Below are 15,996 nucleotides of genomic sequence, written 5' to 3'. Positions count from 1 at the left end.
GGAAAGAAACACAAAGGATTCCAAAAATTCTGCTACAATGAATACATGGATTTTACTTACTTAAAGCCTGAAAATCTATAAATCATTCTACAAGAAAACTATTATTCTAGTAGGGGAGTAGGAGCCAGAGCTTTTGAGTTCTCTTTCCAGCTAAGTCTCTGACATATTGTGTGATCTTGGGTCTGCTTATGCTTGTGAAATGAGCATACTAGTTCTTGATATATCCAGAACTCCACTCTACTAAATAACAGTGCATTTGCCAGGCTGGTTAAGGATCTGTATCTTTTTTATTTCTAGTGCCTTTAATGTAAGACCAAAAATTATTATTCTGTAGCACATTCAGATTCATTACTTGACATCTCCTCTGCATTCTTCATCAATGTATTTTCAGTTGATGTGCTGTCTGCAATTCTTCACACTTCACATTTTTTCTTTCATATCTTTGCATCCCAGCCAGCTTCCCATTGAGTAAAATCAAGAAAAAATAAAAGAGACAAAGAAAATAATTTCAAATCACTGAAGCTGTCCATGCCACATTTGAATCCATGATAATTCTATGCCCAGAATGCCTCTCCAACAAATGAATGAAAAGAGGCAGGCCAATTTAGTACAAACCTCATGCCGAGCTGGGATATGGAAGTGTGTTTTAGCACACACAGTCCCTAATCTGGATGGCCAAGAAGTCATGTTGATTGCCTCTGCAAGGGCAAATTGCATAGCAGACTCAAAGGATGGGTCAGGTCTAATTATGGGCCTGTATTTAAGCTGGATTTCAAGTTACATTCAGTTCCGCCATAAAAGTGAACGTGGTCTGAACTTGACATGGCCAGATTTTCAAAGGTATTTAGATGCCTAAAGATACAGATAAGCATCTAATGGGATTTTCAATAGCACTTAAGCAAATCTCACTGAAATTAGCAGGAGCCTAAATAACTTTGGTTATAAAGCAGAAAGACGTGTTTAGTTAGGATTTTTAAAATTTCATACGCTGTACCATATAGATTAATGCTCTTCAGGGCTACAGACACGTGTCAGTAGTTTCATTCTCTTCCATCTTGTTCTTTAGCCCAATTAACTCATTTAACATTAATTTAGGAACCCCAGCTTTTCAATGAAAGCTTTTAAGATCATTGTGGCAGCTGGCTCACTTTTCTGCATTCATAAGCTGCTGGCTTCCACCCAAGCAAGGCTCCCTATCTTTAGATACCCTGTATGACAGTGAATGCTGCCTCCTTATCCCAGGGGGGGCCTAAAACTGAGAAAGGTTAAGAGCTGCAGCTTAAAGGCTGAGGTGGGTAATTGTTGCTTTGTGCTTTATCCTTTTTCAGTGCTTCATAATCCTCCTTTTTACATTTTTTGAAGTGCTGAGAAACAAAATTTAAAGATGTAAGCCTACATCTACAGCCCCACCCCCATGGAGAGGGGAGAAGACAGGGCTGCGTGCTGAGCACTCCCCAGCCTTCCCAGAGCACCAGGGAGGGAAAGAGAGGCGAGGGGGCACAGCACACCTCCCAGAGCACCACGGAAGGGGAGGAGGTCTCATGGTTCCAGCCTCCCTGGCCAGGAGCATGGAAAGGATGGGTGCTGGGGACAGCAACACTATGCCCCCAGAACACCTACAGTGGGCATTCTGGGGGTAGAGTATGGGCGTGGCTGTGCCTGGTGGTTTGAGAAGGCAAAGCCTTCCCCTGCCTAAGCCACCAGACACCTATGGATGGCGCTTTTCAAAAACTATTTCCCCAATATGCAAATTGAAATGGAATTGCACTGTTCAGATAAGTTTTACTACATTAGGACCATAGAAATATAGTAGTTCTTATATCCTTCACAACACAATTAGTCAGAAATGGTAATGCTAGCCTTACTTACTAGCTACTTCATACTGTATATGTGGGAGCTAACTAGGAGGAGCTCTTACTTTAGGTCAGGGGCTTTCATATATTTTTCTCCATGGTGTGCTGGATAGCAGCCATTATCATAACAAGTTTTCCATCGCCTAGCTTCACATGAGGAAGTTTCAACCCACTACTGAAAATCTGCCTGTAATCAGGTGTACTCATCACGCATTCATGCTCATGTGACCAGGTGCAAAATTGCAGGGGTTTTCCATTTTCTATGACCTCTGGCTGAGAAGCGTATCGTCCAAACCCCTCCTTGGTAAGGTGCAGTCCAAAGTCCTACAGAATCCACATAGCCTCTAGGCCCCACCATTTCCTGACTTCTCCCATTTCTTGTGGCTTCAGTGCCCAGGCTTCAGCCTGAGCCCACACAAGTAAACTACAATTTTATAGCCCGCCAGACCAAGCCTCACCAGCTTGGGCTAGATGGCCAGGGTCTGCTGACCATGGGTGTTTTATTGCAGTGTATAGGTACCTTTTGTCTGACAGGTAACTAACTAATTACCACTCAGATAGAATGAATAGTTCAACTAGCCTTTAACCCTCTCTCAACCCTGAGGGGGTTTCCCATTTCCTTTGTGGAAACTATAGGGATACGTCTACACTAGTAGCTTCTTGCACAAGAACTCTTTTGCAGAAGAGTTCTTGTGCAAAAACTCTTCCACAAGAGAGCGTCTACACTGGCATGTGTTTTTGTGCAAGAGATGTGTTTTTGCGCAAGAGCATCCATGCCACTGTAGACTCTCTCTTCCACAAGAAAGCTTTGATGGCCATTTTCACCATAGGGACTTCTTGCGCAAGAAATTCACGTTGCCTGTCTACACTGCTCTCTTGTGGAAGAGCTCTTGTGCAAGAGGGCTTATTCCTCATGGGGAGAGGAATAACTCTTCTGGAAGAAGCCTTGTTTTACAATGCGCTATTGTAAATTTACTTCTGGAAGAACGCTCATGCAGTGTAGACAGCCAGCAAGTTTTTGTGGAAGAACGGCTGTTCTTCCGCAAGAAGCTGCCAGTGTAGACATACCTTAGTTGTATGAAGTTGTCCCTTGTAGAGAACAGAAATGAGATTGGACTCCCTTGGGATAAGTATTGTTTGAGTATAGTTAGATAGTTTCTGAGCTAAAGTGCTTACTTTCCAAGTGGAGAAGACAAACACAGAGAAGGGGAACTGTTTTGGTTGCTCCCTTCTGCCATGTGATCTTGTGGCAATTCCATACCTTTCTGTGACTTTTGCACATCTCGAGTTCACCATAGCTCCCTTTTACTGAGTACGTACACCTGTCAATATCTCAATTGGAGAAAAACATTTGGATGCACCATAGGCCCCACGCTTAGGTGCATATATTTATGTACTTTAACCACAGGGATTGTCTTGGAGCTCCAGAGAACAATATAGCTCCCCTGCATATGTATATTTATATCCCATATTGGAGCCTCTAACTGATGAAGTAACTTACTGGCAACAGGTCTCCTAGGCTCTAATTTTGGTAGGAACAGTACTTCAAAGGGGCTTTGCAGCATGGAGCAGGGGATCAGCTGGAGCTCCAGATGATCCCGGACTCCATTGCAGCACAAACCCACTGAAATACCACCATAGCATTTCAAAGGGGAGGTGCTGTTCCGACACTTCAAAGGGGCTTTGCAACTGTGGAATTGGGGATCAGCTGGATTCACTGTTAAGTGATTATGCTACAGTCAAAGATGATATTTATAAAGAAAAGCTTGTTCATAGAGCACCTCATTTGATAGTTACACTGGGTATTTAGTGCCAAATGTATTTAGATTTCTCAAGCAGCTGTTTATGGCAGTTGTGTTACAGAAGATTGCATGTCCAAAGCAAAATAGTATGTCACCTTGGTTTCTTCGCTTGTCACTTTTGACATTTTATTTAGACTTTAAGGGTGGTTATCTGCAGCTGTGATCTGTCTCTTCATGTCAGACACACTGAAGAACAAGCCTCCAAATGCTTAGCTGAGACAGAAATTCAATTTGCCCAGTTTTTAATCTGTGCAGAACTTGTGGGGTTGTGAGTTCCATTTAGAAGATGCCGCTGAAGCCCAACTCCCAACACAGGGAAGGGAAGAGTGTGTGCACCCCAGCATCCCTGGAGCAGCAGGGAGGGAAGAAGATGCACAGCCCCAAACCTCACGCCCCCAGGAGTGGTGGGGAGGGAAGAGGCCATATTGCCCGAGCCGACCTAAGCCTCCCTGGAAGCAGAAGGGAGGGATGAGGACCCACAGCCCAAGCTGGTCCAGGCCTCCTCAGCCCCAAGAGCAATGGGGAGGAAGGAGGCCACATGCACGCCCTCCCCCGCCACCAAGGGGAAGGGAAAAGTGCGCATGCTCCAGCATCCCCAGAGCAGTGGGAAGGGAAGAGGATGCACAGCCCCAATCCTCCCACCCCAGGAGCAGTGGGGAGGGAGGAGGCCATGTGGCTCCAGACTTCCCAACCCCAGAACAGTGGAAAGGGAAGCGGCCATGTGGCCTGAGCCAGCCTAAGCCTTCCTGCCCCCAGAAACAGCAGGGAGGGAGGAGGCTACGTGTACGTCTACTGTCGCAGCAGGACTGGTAATGTTAGAAGTGAAAAAAACAAGTTGAGGAGTGCAAAAAAATCCTTTAATACTATTAATGCTACTCCCTGGGAACATGCATTTAAATATGTATTTAACTGCATATTCCTGTACTATTTTTCCAGAAGACCTCTGCCTCATTATAGGAAGTCCCCAAATTATAAACAGGTTGTGTTCCAAAAGTTAATTTGTAAGTTGGTTGTTTGGAACTCAGAATACATTTTCACGTGCACACAATGTTATAAATGCTAGTTAGGTTCCCAGGCAAACCCACAAAAACCTATTTAACCTTAATGTAGCTAAAATACTGTTATATTTCAATGAAAAATAGTATAATTTTTTTAACCTTGAATGCTGGTACTTGAGGAAAGACAGGTTTAATTAGAGGAGGGTGAGAAGGTAGGTGGAGATTCTGAAGGGGATTTCTGAGCATTCCCCAGACACCATCTCCCACCTCCCACAGCCTCACACAGGGTCTGTGTCATCTCCTGCTGCCAGTCCCATACCAAGCTACCCCAGCCCACGTGGGCTGCACCCTCCAGTAAGTGGTGCAAGTGCAGGACAGAGGACTCCAAAGGAGCAGCGAGCAGCTGTCAGTTGGCAACTGAAGAGAAGTGACATTTTCCTCTCACAGCACCACTTCTCTCCAGCTGCTGGCTGTGTTACTGCCCTCTGCTCCTCTCAAATCCTCCGATCAGCTCTTGTGCTGCTCACCACCGCCTGCTCCGCTGAGGCTCCAGATGAGCTTTTGTTTGTATGTGTGGATGTTTGTAAGGCAGATGTTTGTAATTCCAAGTATGCCTGGATTCAGGCCACCCCCACTTCCTTTTCTGCACTTGAGGTGTCATAGGTGAATCAAAACATTGCTAGAAAACAAATAGACAAGTGAACTCAAACTTTCATAAGCACCTCAAAATTTGTGTGACGCTACGTCTACACTGCAGGCTTATTGCGCAAGAACTTTTTGTGGAAGAGATCTTCCGCAAAAAATTCTTGAGCAAGAGCGTGTCCTCTGCCATGTGCTTTTGCGCAAGAGAGCATCCACACTGCACGGATGCTCTTGCACAAGAAAGCTCTGATGGGCCTTCTATGAAAGGGCATCAGAGCACCTGTGCTTTTTTCCAAAAGGGGTTTCCTGCACAAGAAACCCCTGTTGTTTGTCCGCACATGCCTTTTTGTGCTAGAGCTCTTGCACAAAAAGGCGAATTCCTTGTAGAAAGAAGAACAACTCTTGCACAAAAAGCCCTGTCTTCTGATGAACTACTGTACTTTTTCTTGTGCAAAAACACACTTGTAGTGTGGACGCGCCACGAGTTTTTGCGCAAAAACTCTTCAGTGTAGATGTAGCCGGAATGATTTATACAATCTCAGCTTCAAGAATTTTGTTATTACAGCCAATTGGTTCAGGTTGCATAAATTCACAGTGATGTCAATTTTTTCAGCCTACTGAGTCAACCTCACAGTTTCCCCCATAAGAATTCAGAGTATCATAGGTTTCCTTCCTACAAATACCCAGCATGTTCTCTCCCTTCTTTGTTCTCCACAGCATTCACAAGTGCCTCTTGTAAGAGAATGCTATGGCTTACCTATTTATTTCCTTGGCTTTTGTTTATGCCTTGTTAGTGCTCTGATACACAAGGCCAAATTGAGCTTTGATCTGCCAGCAAAAACCTGGAGTAGCTCTATTGATTTGCATGGAGTTGTTATAGAGTTACACTGGTATAATTAATTAGAATATGACCCATTCACTTCTGCTGAAGCATGGCAGGGGAACAGCAGATTTGTTCTTCAATGTCCATAGCTCCCAGCAGAATTCCCATTGACTTCACTTGAGTCAGGATTTTGTCCATAACCATCTCTTTGGGGGAGAGGGTTACATCTACACTTAAGCCAAGACCATATTTGCCCTTCACATCATCTTCTTTGTCTACAGAAACTTATCTAAAGCACTATCCAAGGTTCTAATCTATTCAAGTCACTTAACAGTCTATTGCTCTACTGTACTCCTTTCCAAGTATTCCTTCTCTCAAAGCTTGGACCATTGCCCAAATGACTATTTCTTCACTCAATTAGTTTGATACAGATTAATAGGAAATTTTTTGCCATACTTACTGATACTTGTATCACTTCTATCCTGAGCAGCCCAACACACTAGGCTCTCGCATTTTAAATTTAAGTTTGTAGCTCAGTTGCTGCATCCACTGAGCAATTTCTACATTGATTTACATGTTATATATACAAACCGTCTAAGAAAAGTCAGGTTTATGGTGTTCACTGCTTTTGTACTCTCTACAAGAAAAATTGAGTCAGGTTTGTAAGGCAAGATACTCGCTTTGTCGATATTGAAATTAATCCTGCACATGTGTTTTTCCTAGTCTGTCTCTAACAAGCATTTTTGATTGTACAGCCAACGTTGTGGTATTTCACAGTCTTCAATATTTGAAGGTTTCACTAGGACAGTGTATTACAAATTCCTTTTTTTGAAACTGCCCTTTTTCAAAGAGCATAGAGAAAATAACAGATTGCTATTGTCTCCGGAGAGAGCGACACATCATAAGCTGGATCTATTCTTTAACACAATAGCTTACAATGATTACATATGCAAAACTCATTGAAAAAACTGTAACTTAAATAAAAGCCTAAATGAAATGGGTCTGTAAAAGAAGGTACAATATCCAACTTGCTCCTAAAGCAGTTCATAGGATTTAGTCAAAATCTACCATCTTCCTGGGCTTCTTTCATTAACTTAAATGACAAAACAAACTGAACAGCTTAAATATTCTCCTGAGTTTGTCTATTCCTAGAGATTTTCCTTGAAGGACCCTGTCTTCCCCTCCCATTAATTTTGTCATCTCAGTGAGGCTCAAATAAAAAAGCCTTTGATGCTCATGGGCTTGAGCTGAGTGGACTGTAATGGGTGTGTGTATGCTGCCAATATGACAGAAAGGAATAAATAAGCATCTTTAAAAAAAGTGAGGGAAAAATACCTGTCACAACAGAAACTGTCAGTGCGGCTGAGCACCATTAAGGAAGTAGGCCTTTAGAAAAAAGGCTTGGGCCATGGTAGAGGGCTTTATTCCCAGGGAGATGCACACACTTTTGACTTGGGCCCCAGGTTGAAGAGCATGGCTGGTGAATATTCTAGAATTATTAGGCCAGTTGCTGTTGTGTTCTTTAGAGAAGCAGGGAAATGCTGCTGGGGATAAGACTCTGCAAAGATTAGATATTTTATTTGTATTACAGTAGAACCTAGAATCCCTAAGTGGGATTAATAGATTCAAAAGCCAGAAGAGACACTGTGATTATCTAATCTGACCGCCTGTACAACACATAGGGTTGCCAGGTGTCCGGTTTTGAACTGTACAGTCCAATATTTGAGCTTTCTTTTCGGGAAACAAATTGAGAAAATATAAATGTCCGGTATTTTCTAAATAAGATGTAATGTATATTGTGATGTAACGTCAAGTGTGTCCGGTATTTTTGTTGGAACTATCTGGCAATCCTGACAACATGGGCCATAGAACGTCCCCAAAATAATTCCCAGAGCATCTCTTTTAGAAAAACATCTCAATCTTGATCTAAATATTGTCAGAGATGGTGACTCTGTAAGTTGTTCCAATGGTTAATTATCTAAAAGTTCACATCTGCCCCTTCTTTCTCATCTCTCTCCAGCCACTGGTGATGTACATAGATCAGCACTCAGCCACTGATGAAGTGGTTATAAGCAGGAGGGAATACACAAATCAGTTTATATGCTAATTACATTTTTGTTCTATTGAAGAGTCCACTCAAATCAATTCCATCATTTTTTACTGCAAAAATGTCAGCTACAGAGAACTGAGATTTTTGCATTAACTGGACTAAATCACAAGAAATGAATGTATCTAAAAGACCAGATCCTTCTCGGTTTCAGCATTTTTATTTCAAATATCCAAGGAAATAATTTGCTTACATATTAAGATTTGATCTAATCATCCCACAGTTATTTGTATAAATATGGACTACTAGCGGGAGTTAACCGGCATTGATCAGGAAAGTAGAGGAAAATTTTTTAGAAAAACAGTAGTCTAATATCATTTTTTGAATGGTAGAAAAGTTGCACTGAGTTCTATCGGGATTAAAATATATATAAAAACAGTATAAAACCACCAATTTTACATGTTATCATCAAAAACTTTATTGTAAACTATATTTTTTGTTTAATTATTCTTAACAAATATGTAAAAAAATTTTCCACTTCCAACTCTGGAATGCACAAAGAGAAGTTACTCACCCTGTGAAGTAACGATTGTTCTTCGAGATGTGCCCCGTGGGTGCTCCACTCTAGGTGTCGGGTCCCGTCCCGGCGCCGCAGCTCGGAGACTTTTCATAGCCGTGCTCCCGCCGGCTCGCGCATGCGTGATTCACCAGGATAGCGTTCGCGCCTTTGATCAGCCGCGCGCGAGCCGGCAACCGTCCGTTCCTCTCATCCGCTCATCTGAAAGAGACAACAAGAAGAGAAATTTTCCCGGAGCGGGGAGGAAGGGCGGGTCGTGGAGCACCCACGGGGCACATCTCGAAGAACAATCGTTACTTCACAGGGTGAGTAACTTCTCTTTCTTCTTCGAGTGGCCCCGTGGGTGCTCCACTCTAGGTGACTTCAGAGCAGTACATAGAGCAGAATCACAGCGCTCCGGAACCAAGGCTATTAGCACGGTTTAGTACTGCTGTAGCCACGGAGAAATCTGAAGCAAAGTGTTCTACTATAGCGTAATGTTTTATAAAAGTTTCATATGAAGACCATGTTGCTGCTCTACAAATGTCGCGAAGTGACACTCCACTGAGGAAGGCCGTAGTGGCAGCCACTGCCCTAGTTGAATGAGCTTTAGGGCGAGAGGGGAGAGGCTTCCCTCGCAGCGAATGGCACCTCGATATACATAAGACTATGAGCTTAGAAATGCGCTGAGACGTTAGAGGCTGTCCTTTCGAGTGGCCCGCTATCGCAACCAACAGACGGTCTGTTTTCCTAAAGTCCCGTGTTCTGTCGATGTAGAATGCCAATGCCCTTCTCACGTCTAGAGTATGTAAGAGCGCTGCTTGGGGTGAGGTATGAGGTTTCGGAAAGAAGCACGGTAAGACCACCGGTTCATTTATGTGGAATTCAGAAGACACCTTCGGAATAAAAGCTGGGTGGGTCCTCAAGGTTACTGCTTCTTTCGAGAAAACTGTGTATGGCGGAGAGGCCATGAAGGCTGCTATCTCACTCACTCTGCGAGCCGAGGTGAGGGCTAGGAGAAAAACCAGTTTGAGCGTAAGTAAGTGTAGTGTTACTGTTGCTAAGGGCTCGAAAGGGGGACGAGTCAAAGTCTGTAGGACCAGGTCCAGATTCCATGCGGGGGGGGGAGGTCTCCGCGGGGGATGGAGATTCGAGAGCCCCTTCAGAAATCTCTTCGTAGTGGGGTGAGCAAACAACGAACTATCACCAACCCTATGATGGAATGCATTAATTGCTGCCAGATGCACCCGTAGCGATGCAATTGTCAAACCGTTGTCATGAAGTTGCAAGAGATAGTCCAGTACGCAAGGTAAAGGGGCAGAACGCGAGTCCACTTTATTGTCTGCACACCAGGTTTGGAACTTCGCCCACTTAGCTGTGTAAGCAATACGAGTAGATTGTTTCCGGCTATGCATCAACACTTGCTTGACTCGTTGAGAGCAGGATTGCTCGGAGTCGGTAAACCAGTCAGCATCCACGCAGTGAGGTGTAGGATCTCCGGTCGTGGGTGACTGAGGAATCCGTTGTCCTGGGTCAACAGATTCGGAAGGGACGGTAGAGGATATGGGACTCTCACTGACATCTGGTGAAGCGTTGAGAACCAAGGCTGGCGAGCCCATGCTGGCGCGAGAAGAATTACCCGAGCTTTGTCTACGTTGATCTTTTCGAGAACTCTGGGAATTAACACTACTGGTGGGAAAGCATACAGTAACGACGTCCCCCAATGGAGCAGGAAGGCGTCCCCCAGCGAATGACGTCCTATCCCAGCTCTTGAACAATAATTGGGACATTTCGAATTGAGTTCTGTCGCAAACAGGTCTATCGCTGGAAATCCCCACCGACCGAAGATGTGATTCAGTATGTCCGAGCGAATCTCCCACTCGTGGTCGTGTGGAAAGCGCCTGCTGAGAGAATCCGCTACTACATTGTCGGTACCCGGCAGGTAGGAAGCTGTTAGAACAGTGTTGTTGGTAATACACCAATTCCATAAACGGATGCTCTCCGTGCAAAGAGAACGGGATCGCGCCCCTCCTTGCTTGTTTATATAAAACATAGTCGCCATGTTGTCTGTTAAAATCCTTGTGGTTGTATTTCGAATGCGTGACTGAAAATGCCTGCACGCGTGTCGCACCGCTCTCAATTCTAGCACATTGATGTGCAAAAGCATTTCTCTTGTCGACCACCGTCCCTGGACCGTGAGATTGCCCATGTGGGCTCCCCAGCCTATGAGGGAGGCATCTGTTGTTATTTGTACAGTAGGTTGGGGACGATGAAATGGAACGCCCACGAGGAGATTGGTCGGGTTGACCCACCACTGGAGGGATTCCCGGACATACTGCGGCACCACTAAAGGTCTGTGGATACCGTGTTTCAACGGGATGTAGACCGTGGCTAACCAGTGTTGGAGGCAACGAAAACGTAACCTTGCGTTGGGCACGACGATGGTGGCAGCCGCCATATGCCCCAACAGTTGCAAACAGACACGTGTGGGAATCGTTGGAGCGTGGACCACCGTGTGCACCAATTCCTTGATGATTGTAAAACGTTCCATCGGTAAATACGCGCGAGCCGTGGTTGAATCGAGGCGTGCACCTATGAACATGAGATTCTGGGATGGAACTAGTGTTGACTTCTTTAAATTTACGAGAAGACCCAGGGTAGCAAACTCGTCGGACACTGTCCGAACCATATGACACGTTTCCGTGTAGGTCGTGCCTTTTAGAAGGCAATCGTCCAGGTAGGGAAATATCGTCACCCCTAACCTGCGTAGGTGGGCCGCGACCACTGCTAGCATCTTGGTGAAGACCCTGGGGGCACATGCCAGGCCGAATGGAAGAACCCTGTACTGGTAATGATCGCTCCCCAGTTGGAACCGAAGGAAGCGTCTGTGTGCCACGTGAATCTCTACGTGGAAATAAGCGTCTTGCAAGTCGAGGACTGCAAACCAATCTTTTTCGTTCAACGACGGCAGAATGGTCGATAAAGCTACCATCTTGAAGCGCTGCTTTCGAAGGTGCCGGTTTAGTCTTCGAAGGTCCAGGATGGGCCTCCATCCTCCCGACTTCTTTGGTATGAGGAAATAACGGGAGTAAAAGCCTTTCCCCCAAAACTGCTTGGGAACTCTCTCTATCGCCCCGATGTTGAGCAAACGTTGCACTTCTTGCTCCAATAGATTCTCGTGAGAGGGGTCCCTGAAGAGGGACGGGGAGGGGGGAGTGGTAGGGGGAATAGAGAGAAAAGGAATGGGGAGGCCGGATTGAACTACCTCTAGCACCCATCTGTCTGTGGTGATCGTAGACCAATGGTGGTAAAAAGAGCGTAAACGATGGTGAAAAAGATGGTGCGATTCCGCATTGACTATGGAAGATTGGTTTGTATCCTCGACAAGCAAGTCAAATCTGTTGCTTGGTAGACTGTTGATTGCCCGAACGGTTCTGTTGTGGACGCTTGCGCTGGGGGCGCTGTCTAGGACGCTGGTTGTCAAAGGGCCGTGATTGTTGTCTAGGGAAATTGAAGTCATACCTCCGTTGGTATGGGAAATAACGCCTCCGTTTGAAGGAAGGTGTATACATCCCCAGTGTACGTAAAGTGGTGCGTGAGTCCTTTCCCGAATGGAGGACCTCATCAGTGTTTGCCGCAAAAAGTTTAAGTTTGTCGAAGGGCAAATCCTCAACCTTGCTCTGCCACTCCTTCGGTGCCCCTGCAGACAAAAGCCAAGATGATCTCCTCATGGCTATACCAGTGGCAGCGGCCCGAGCTGCTGTGTCAGCCACATCCATAGCGATCTGGAGCGCAGCGCTACACGATGTGTACCCTTCCTGCACTATCGCTTTCAGGAGTGGCTTCTTGGTGTCTGGGAGATGGTGCAATAAATCCGCTAGTTTGGAGTAATTATCAAAATTATGGTTTGATAGGTGGGCTGAGTAATTCGCAATGCGGAGTAAGAGTGTAGCTGACGAGTACACTTTCCTCCCAAATATATCCAATTTTTTATTGTCCTTGTCTGAAAGGGGATTTCTGTACTGTGGCGCCTTACTCCTACGTTGCGCTGCGTCCACTACTAGTGAATTGGGTTGGGGGTGATTAAATAAAAAGTCCAACCCCTTTGCTGGAACAAAATATTTTCTATCAGCCTTTTTACTTGTAGGTGCAATTGATGTTGGGGTTTGCCATATGTCGTCCGCTACTTCCATAATCGCCTCATCGATTGGTAGGGCTACTTTCGCACGTTGTTGAGGGCGTATATTCTTGAGAAGGCGATGTCTCTTAACAGGCACATCTGCTAATTGGATGTCTTGTGTGTCTGCCACTCGCTTGAAGAGGTCCTGGAAATGTTTCAGATCGTCCGGTGGGGAGATTTCAGCTGGGCAAATTGCTTCATCCGGGGAAGACGATGGGCAGTCCGCGGGGGAAGTTTCCGGTTTAGGGTCCTCCGTTTCTGATAGTTGACCCTCCTCTGGTTCGGATTGGTCTAATTGAATTGTTGAACTTTTAGCTGGAGAAGGTGAGTGTAGTGATTGTGATTTGTGGTGTGAGTAATCCGTTAACGGTGATTGGCAGATGTGAGAAGACCCTCTATGCGATAAAGGTGAACGATGACGGTAGAGGCGTTCGTCATACGATCTATGATATCGGTCACAGCCACGTTCAGAGCGTGACGGAGAGGGGTATCGAGAAGAACGTGCGCTATCATGCTGGATATAATAGACGCGGCAGGGGGAGCGCCTCCCCGATCCGTATCTCGAGAAACGGTAGGGCGATCGGGATCGTGAACGGGATCGATGTGCATCCAAATACACCGCATCCCTATAACCATGTCGACTGTACATCATCCGAGTGGGGGAAAAATAGTCGTGATCGCGACTCCGCCCTCTTGGTGAAGCAGGTGGGGAAAAAGACCCGTGTCTGTGATGGGTCTTTGATAATGATTTGCTATGTGCTGGAGTCTGATCTCTACCCCGAGGTATAGGGGAACCAGTCGCAGATTGAGGTCGGGACGGTGCCGGAGAGGCCAGCTGCTGCTGATCTAACGCCGGTGCCAGCAGGACGCCCGGTGCCGGAGTTGACATAGGTGCCGAGCCTGAGACATTAGCATGTTCTGCCTCAGGTCTCGGTGCCGGGGAAGACGGTGCCGACGTCACCGCTGGAACAGGGGAGACAGGCGCCGATCCTCCGGGCGCCGTTGAAGCCGCTGAAGCCGGTGCCGGGACGCTGGTCAGTTGCGGTGCCGGCGCGCTTGTCAGTTTCAAGGCGCGGGAAACTGAAGCCGCTGCCGGCTTGCTCTTCAATTGCGGCTCCGCTCCCGGTGTTGGTGCTGAAGCCGCTCTGGCTCTAGATGATGAGGGCTCCTTTGTGCCGTTCCCCGGGAGTCGTGTGGACCTCCCGGGGGTCAATTTAGATGCCGCTGCCGGGGTTGAAGCTGTCACAGGGAGGGATCGCGCCCGGGGCGGCTTTGCCGCTTGGGAGTCAGTCGGTCCCGGAGAAGCCACTCTCCGCTTGTGCTGGGAGATTTTTGTGGCTGCTGGAGGGGTAGGATCAGGCTGCAATGCCTTGCCGAACATGAACATGCGGAGCTTCATCTCCCGCTCCCTCCGGGCTCTCGAAGTCAGTTTGCGGCAATGGGTGCACTTGTCGGGGACATGAGTGTCTCCCAGGCACCTAATACAACTATCATGGCCGTCAGCCGTTGGCATGGCTTCTCGGCAGGTCGAACATTTCTTGAACCCAGTTGATCCTGGCATTTTGAGTCAAGTTATGGAAAGATTGACGCTGTAGTTAGTCAATTTCACAGCTGCGCTTAGCCGCAGCGCTTTAGAGTGAAAAACAGTTTTAAGAACCACTTTCTCTTTCTTTTTTTTTTTTTTTTTTTTAAACAAGGGAACAGGTAAAGCAAACAGGAACACAGCTAACCCGAAGAACTCTAACTATTTACAGGTAGACAACTATCTAACAGGAGTAGATAAGAGATCAGGGAGCTCCGACCGCGACCTGAGGCGGTTGAGAGGAACTGACGGTTGCCGGCTCGCGCGCGGCTGATCAAAGGCGCGAACGCTATCCTGGTGAATCACGCATGCGCGAGCCGGCGGGAGCACGGCTATGAAAAGTCTCCGAGCTGCGGCGCCGGGACGGGACCCGACACCTAGAGTGGAGCACCCACGGGGCCACTCGAAGAAGAACATAGAGTTGCCAATGTGAAAAGCAAGATGTCTCCAAATCAATTCCAACTACTTTAAGTGACTGTCCTTGCACTTTGTCAGTATACATTGTTGAAATATAAGTTGACAGTTGATATAACTGAAATGAGGAGGGGGAAGGGAGCCGCGTGCCTACCACCGGAGCCCAAGCCCACCCTCTGCTTCCTTGTCCCTCTGCTGGCCTAAGTGAGTGACTGGCCCCGCTGCTTCTCCCGGGAAGCCGTTTCTCCCCACACTGCGAAGCTCTGTGCAGCCCCAGGGAGAGGCGTCAGCCTCTCCTCTCTTCCCTCCCACAGTACCGTAAAACCTTCTTCTGGATGAAAGGTTATCCCATGCAAAGTTTGGTTGCGGTAGCTCTTATAGTGCCCAAGTTATTAGCGCACAAACTTACAAACATTCTCCTTTATATATTAGATATGCAAAGAAAAATTTCCAAGGGTGTAAAGAAGTGGCACAGCCCCCACTACCTTTATTAGGGAGAAGCAGCATAGTCAAAGTCTGTGTCTAGACTGGCAAGTTCTTCCACAAAAGCTATTGCTTTTGCACAAAAACTTGCCAGCTGTCTACACTGGCCGCTTGATTTTGTGCAAAAGCACTGACGTTCTACTGTCCGAAATCAGTGCTTCTTGCGCAAATGCTTTGACGTTCCCGTTCAGGCAAAAGCCCTTTTCTGGAAATGTTTTTGCACAAGAGGGCCAGTGTAGGCAGCTAAAAACTGTTTTGCGCAAAAAAGCCTCGAAGGCGAAAAAGGCAATCGGGGCTTTCTTGTGCAAAACCGTGACTAGATTGGCACGGATGCTTTTCCGCAAAAAGTGCTTTTGTGGAAAAGCATCTGTGCCAATCTAGACGCTCTTTTCCGCAAATGCTTTTAACGGAAAAACTTTTCCGTTAAAAGCATTTGCAGAAAATCATGCTAGTCTAGACGTAGCCAAAATGTATCTCTGCCTAAGAGTGATTTATGTCATTAGCCTATTGCCTTTCTAGGTCTCTCCCTCACTTTCTGCATGAATAAACAGGCTATCTGTGCAATTTACATGGGATACAAAACAACCTAATTTATTATAAAGTCTCTTAAAACTCC

At 46.3% G+C, this 15,996-nt stretch overlaps 2 protein-coding genes across 5 annotated transcripts in view; one reads left to right on the top strand and one right to left on the bottom strand.

The window, feature by feature from the left end:
• Nucleotides 1-15,996, top strand: part of NECAB1 (N-terminal EF-hand calcium binding protein 1) — a 119,615-nt gene that overhangs the window by 24,059 nt on the left and 79,560 nt on the right. The gene's annotated exons all lie outside the window — the stretch shown is intronic.
• The window catches only part of LOC112545133 (uncharacterized protein C8orf88), a 132,282-nt gene continuing 116,556 nt past the window's right edge, over nucleotides 271-15,996 (bottom strand). For all 3 annotated transcript variants that reach the window (XM_075920416.1, XM_075920413.1, XM_075920412.1), the window contains one exon: nucleotides 271-457. In XM_075920416.1, coding sequence (XP_075776531.1) covers nucleotides 435-457 — 23 coding nt within the window. In that variant the 3' untranslated portion in view covers nucleotides 271-434. The remainder of the gene's footprint in view (nucleotides 458-15,996) is intronic.

This window comes from Pelodiscus sinensis, chromosome 2 (assembly GCF_049634645.1).
Source record: "Pelodiscus sinensis isolate JC-2024 chromosome 2, ASM4963464v1, whole genome shotgun sequence".
In the NCBI taxonomy this organism is placed as follows: domain Eukaryota; kingdom Metazoa; phylum Chordata; order Testudines; family Trionychidae; genus Pelodiscus; species Pelodiscus sinensis.
The sequence above is the reverse complement of the archived record's forward strand: the minus strand, read 5'-3'. Positions and strand labels throughout refer to the sequence as shown.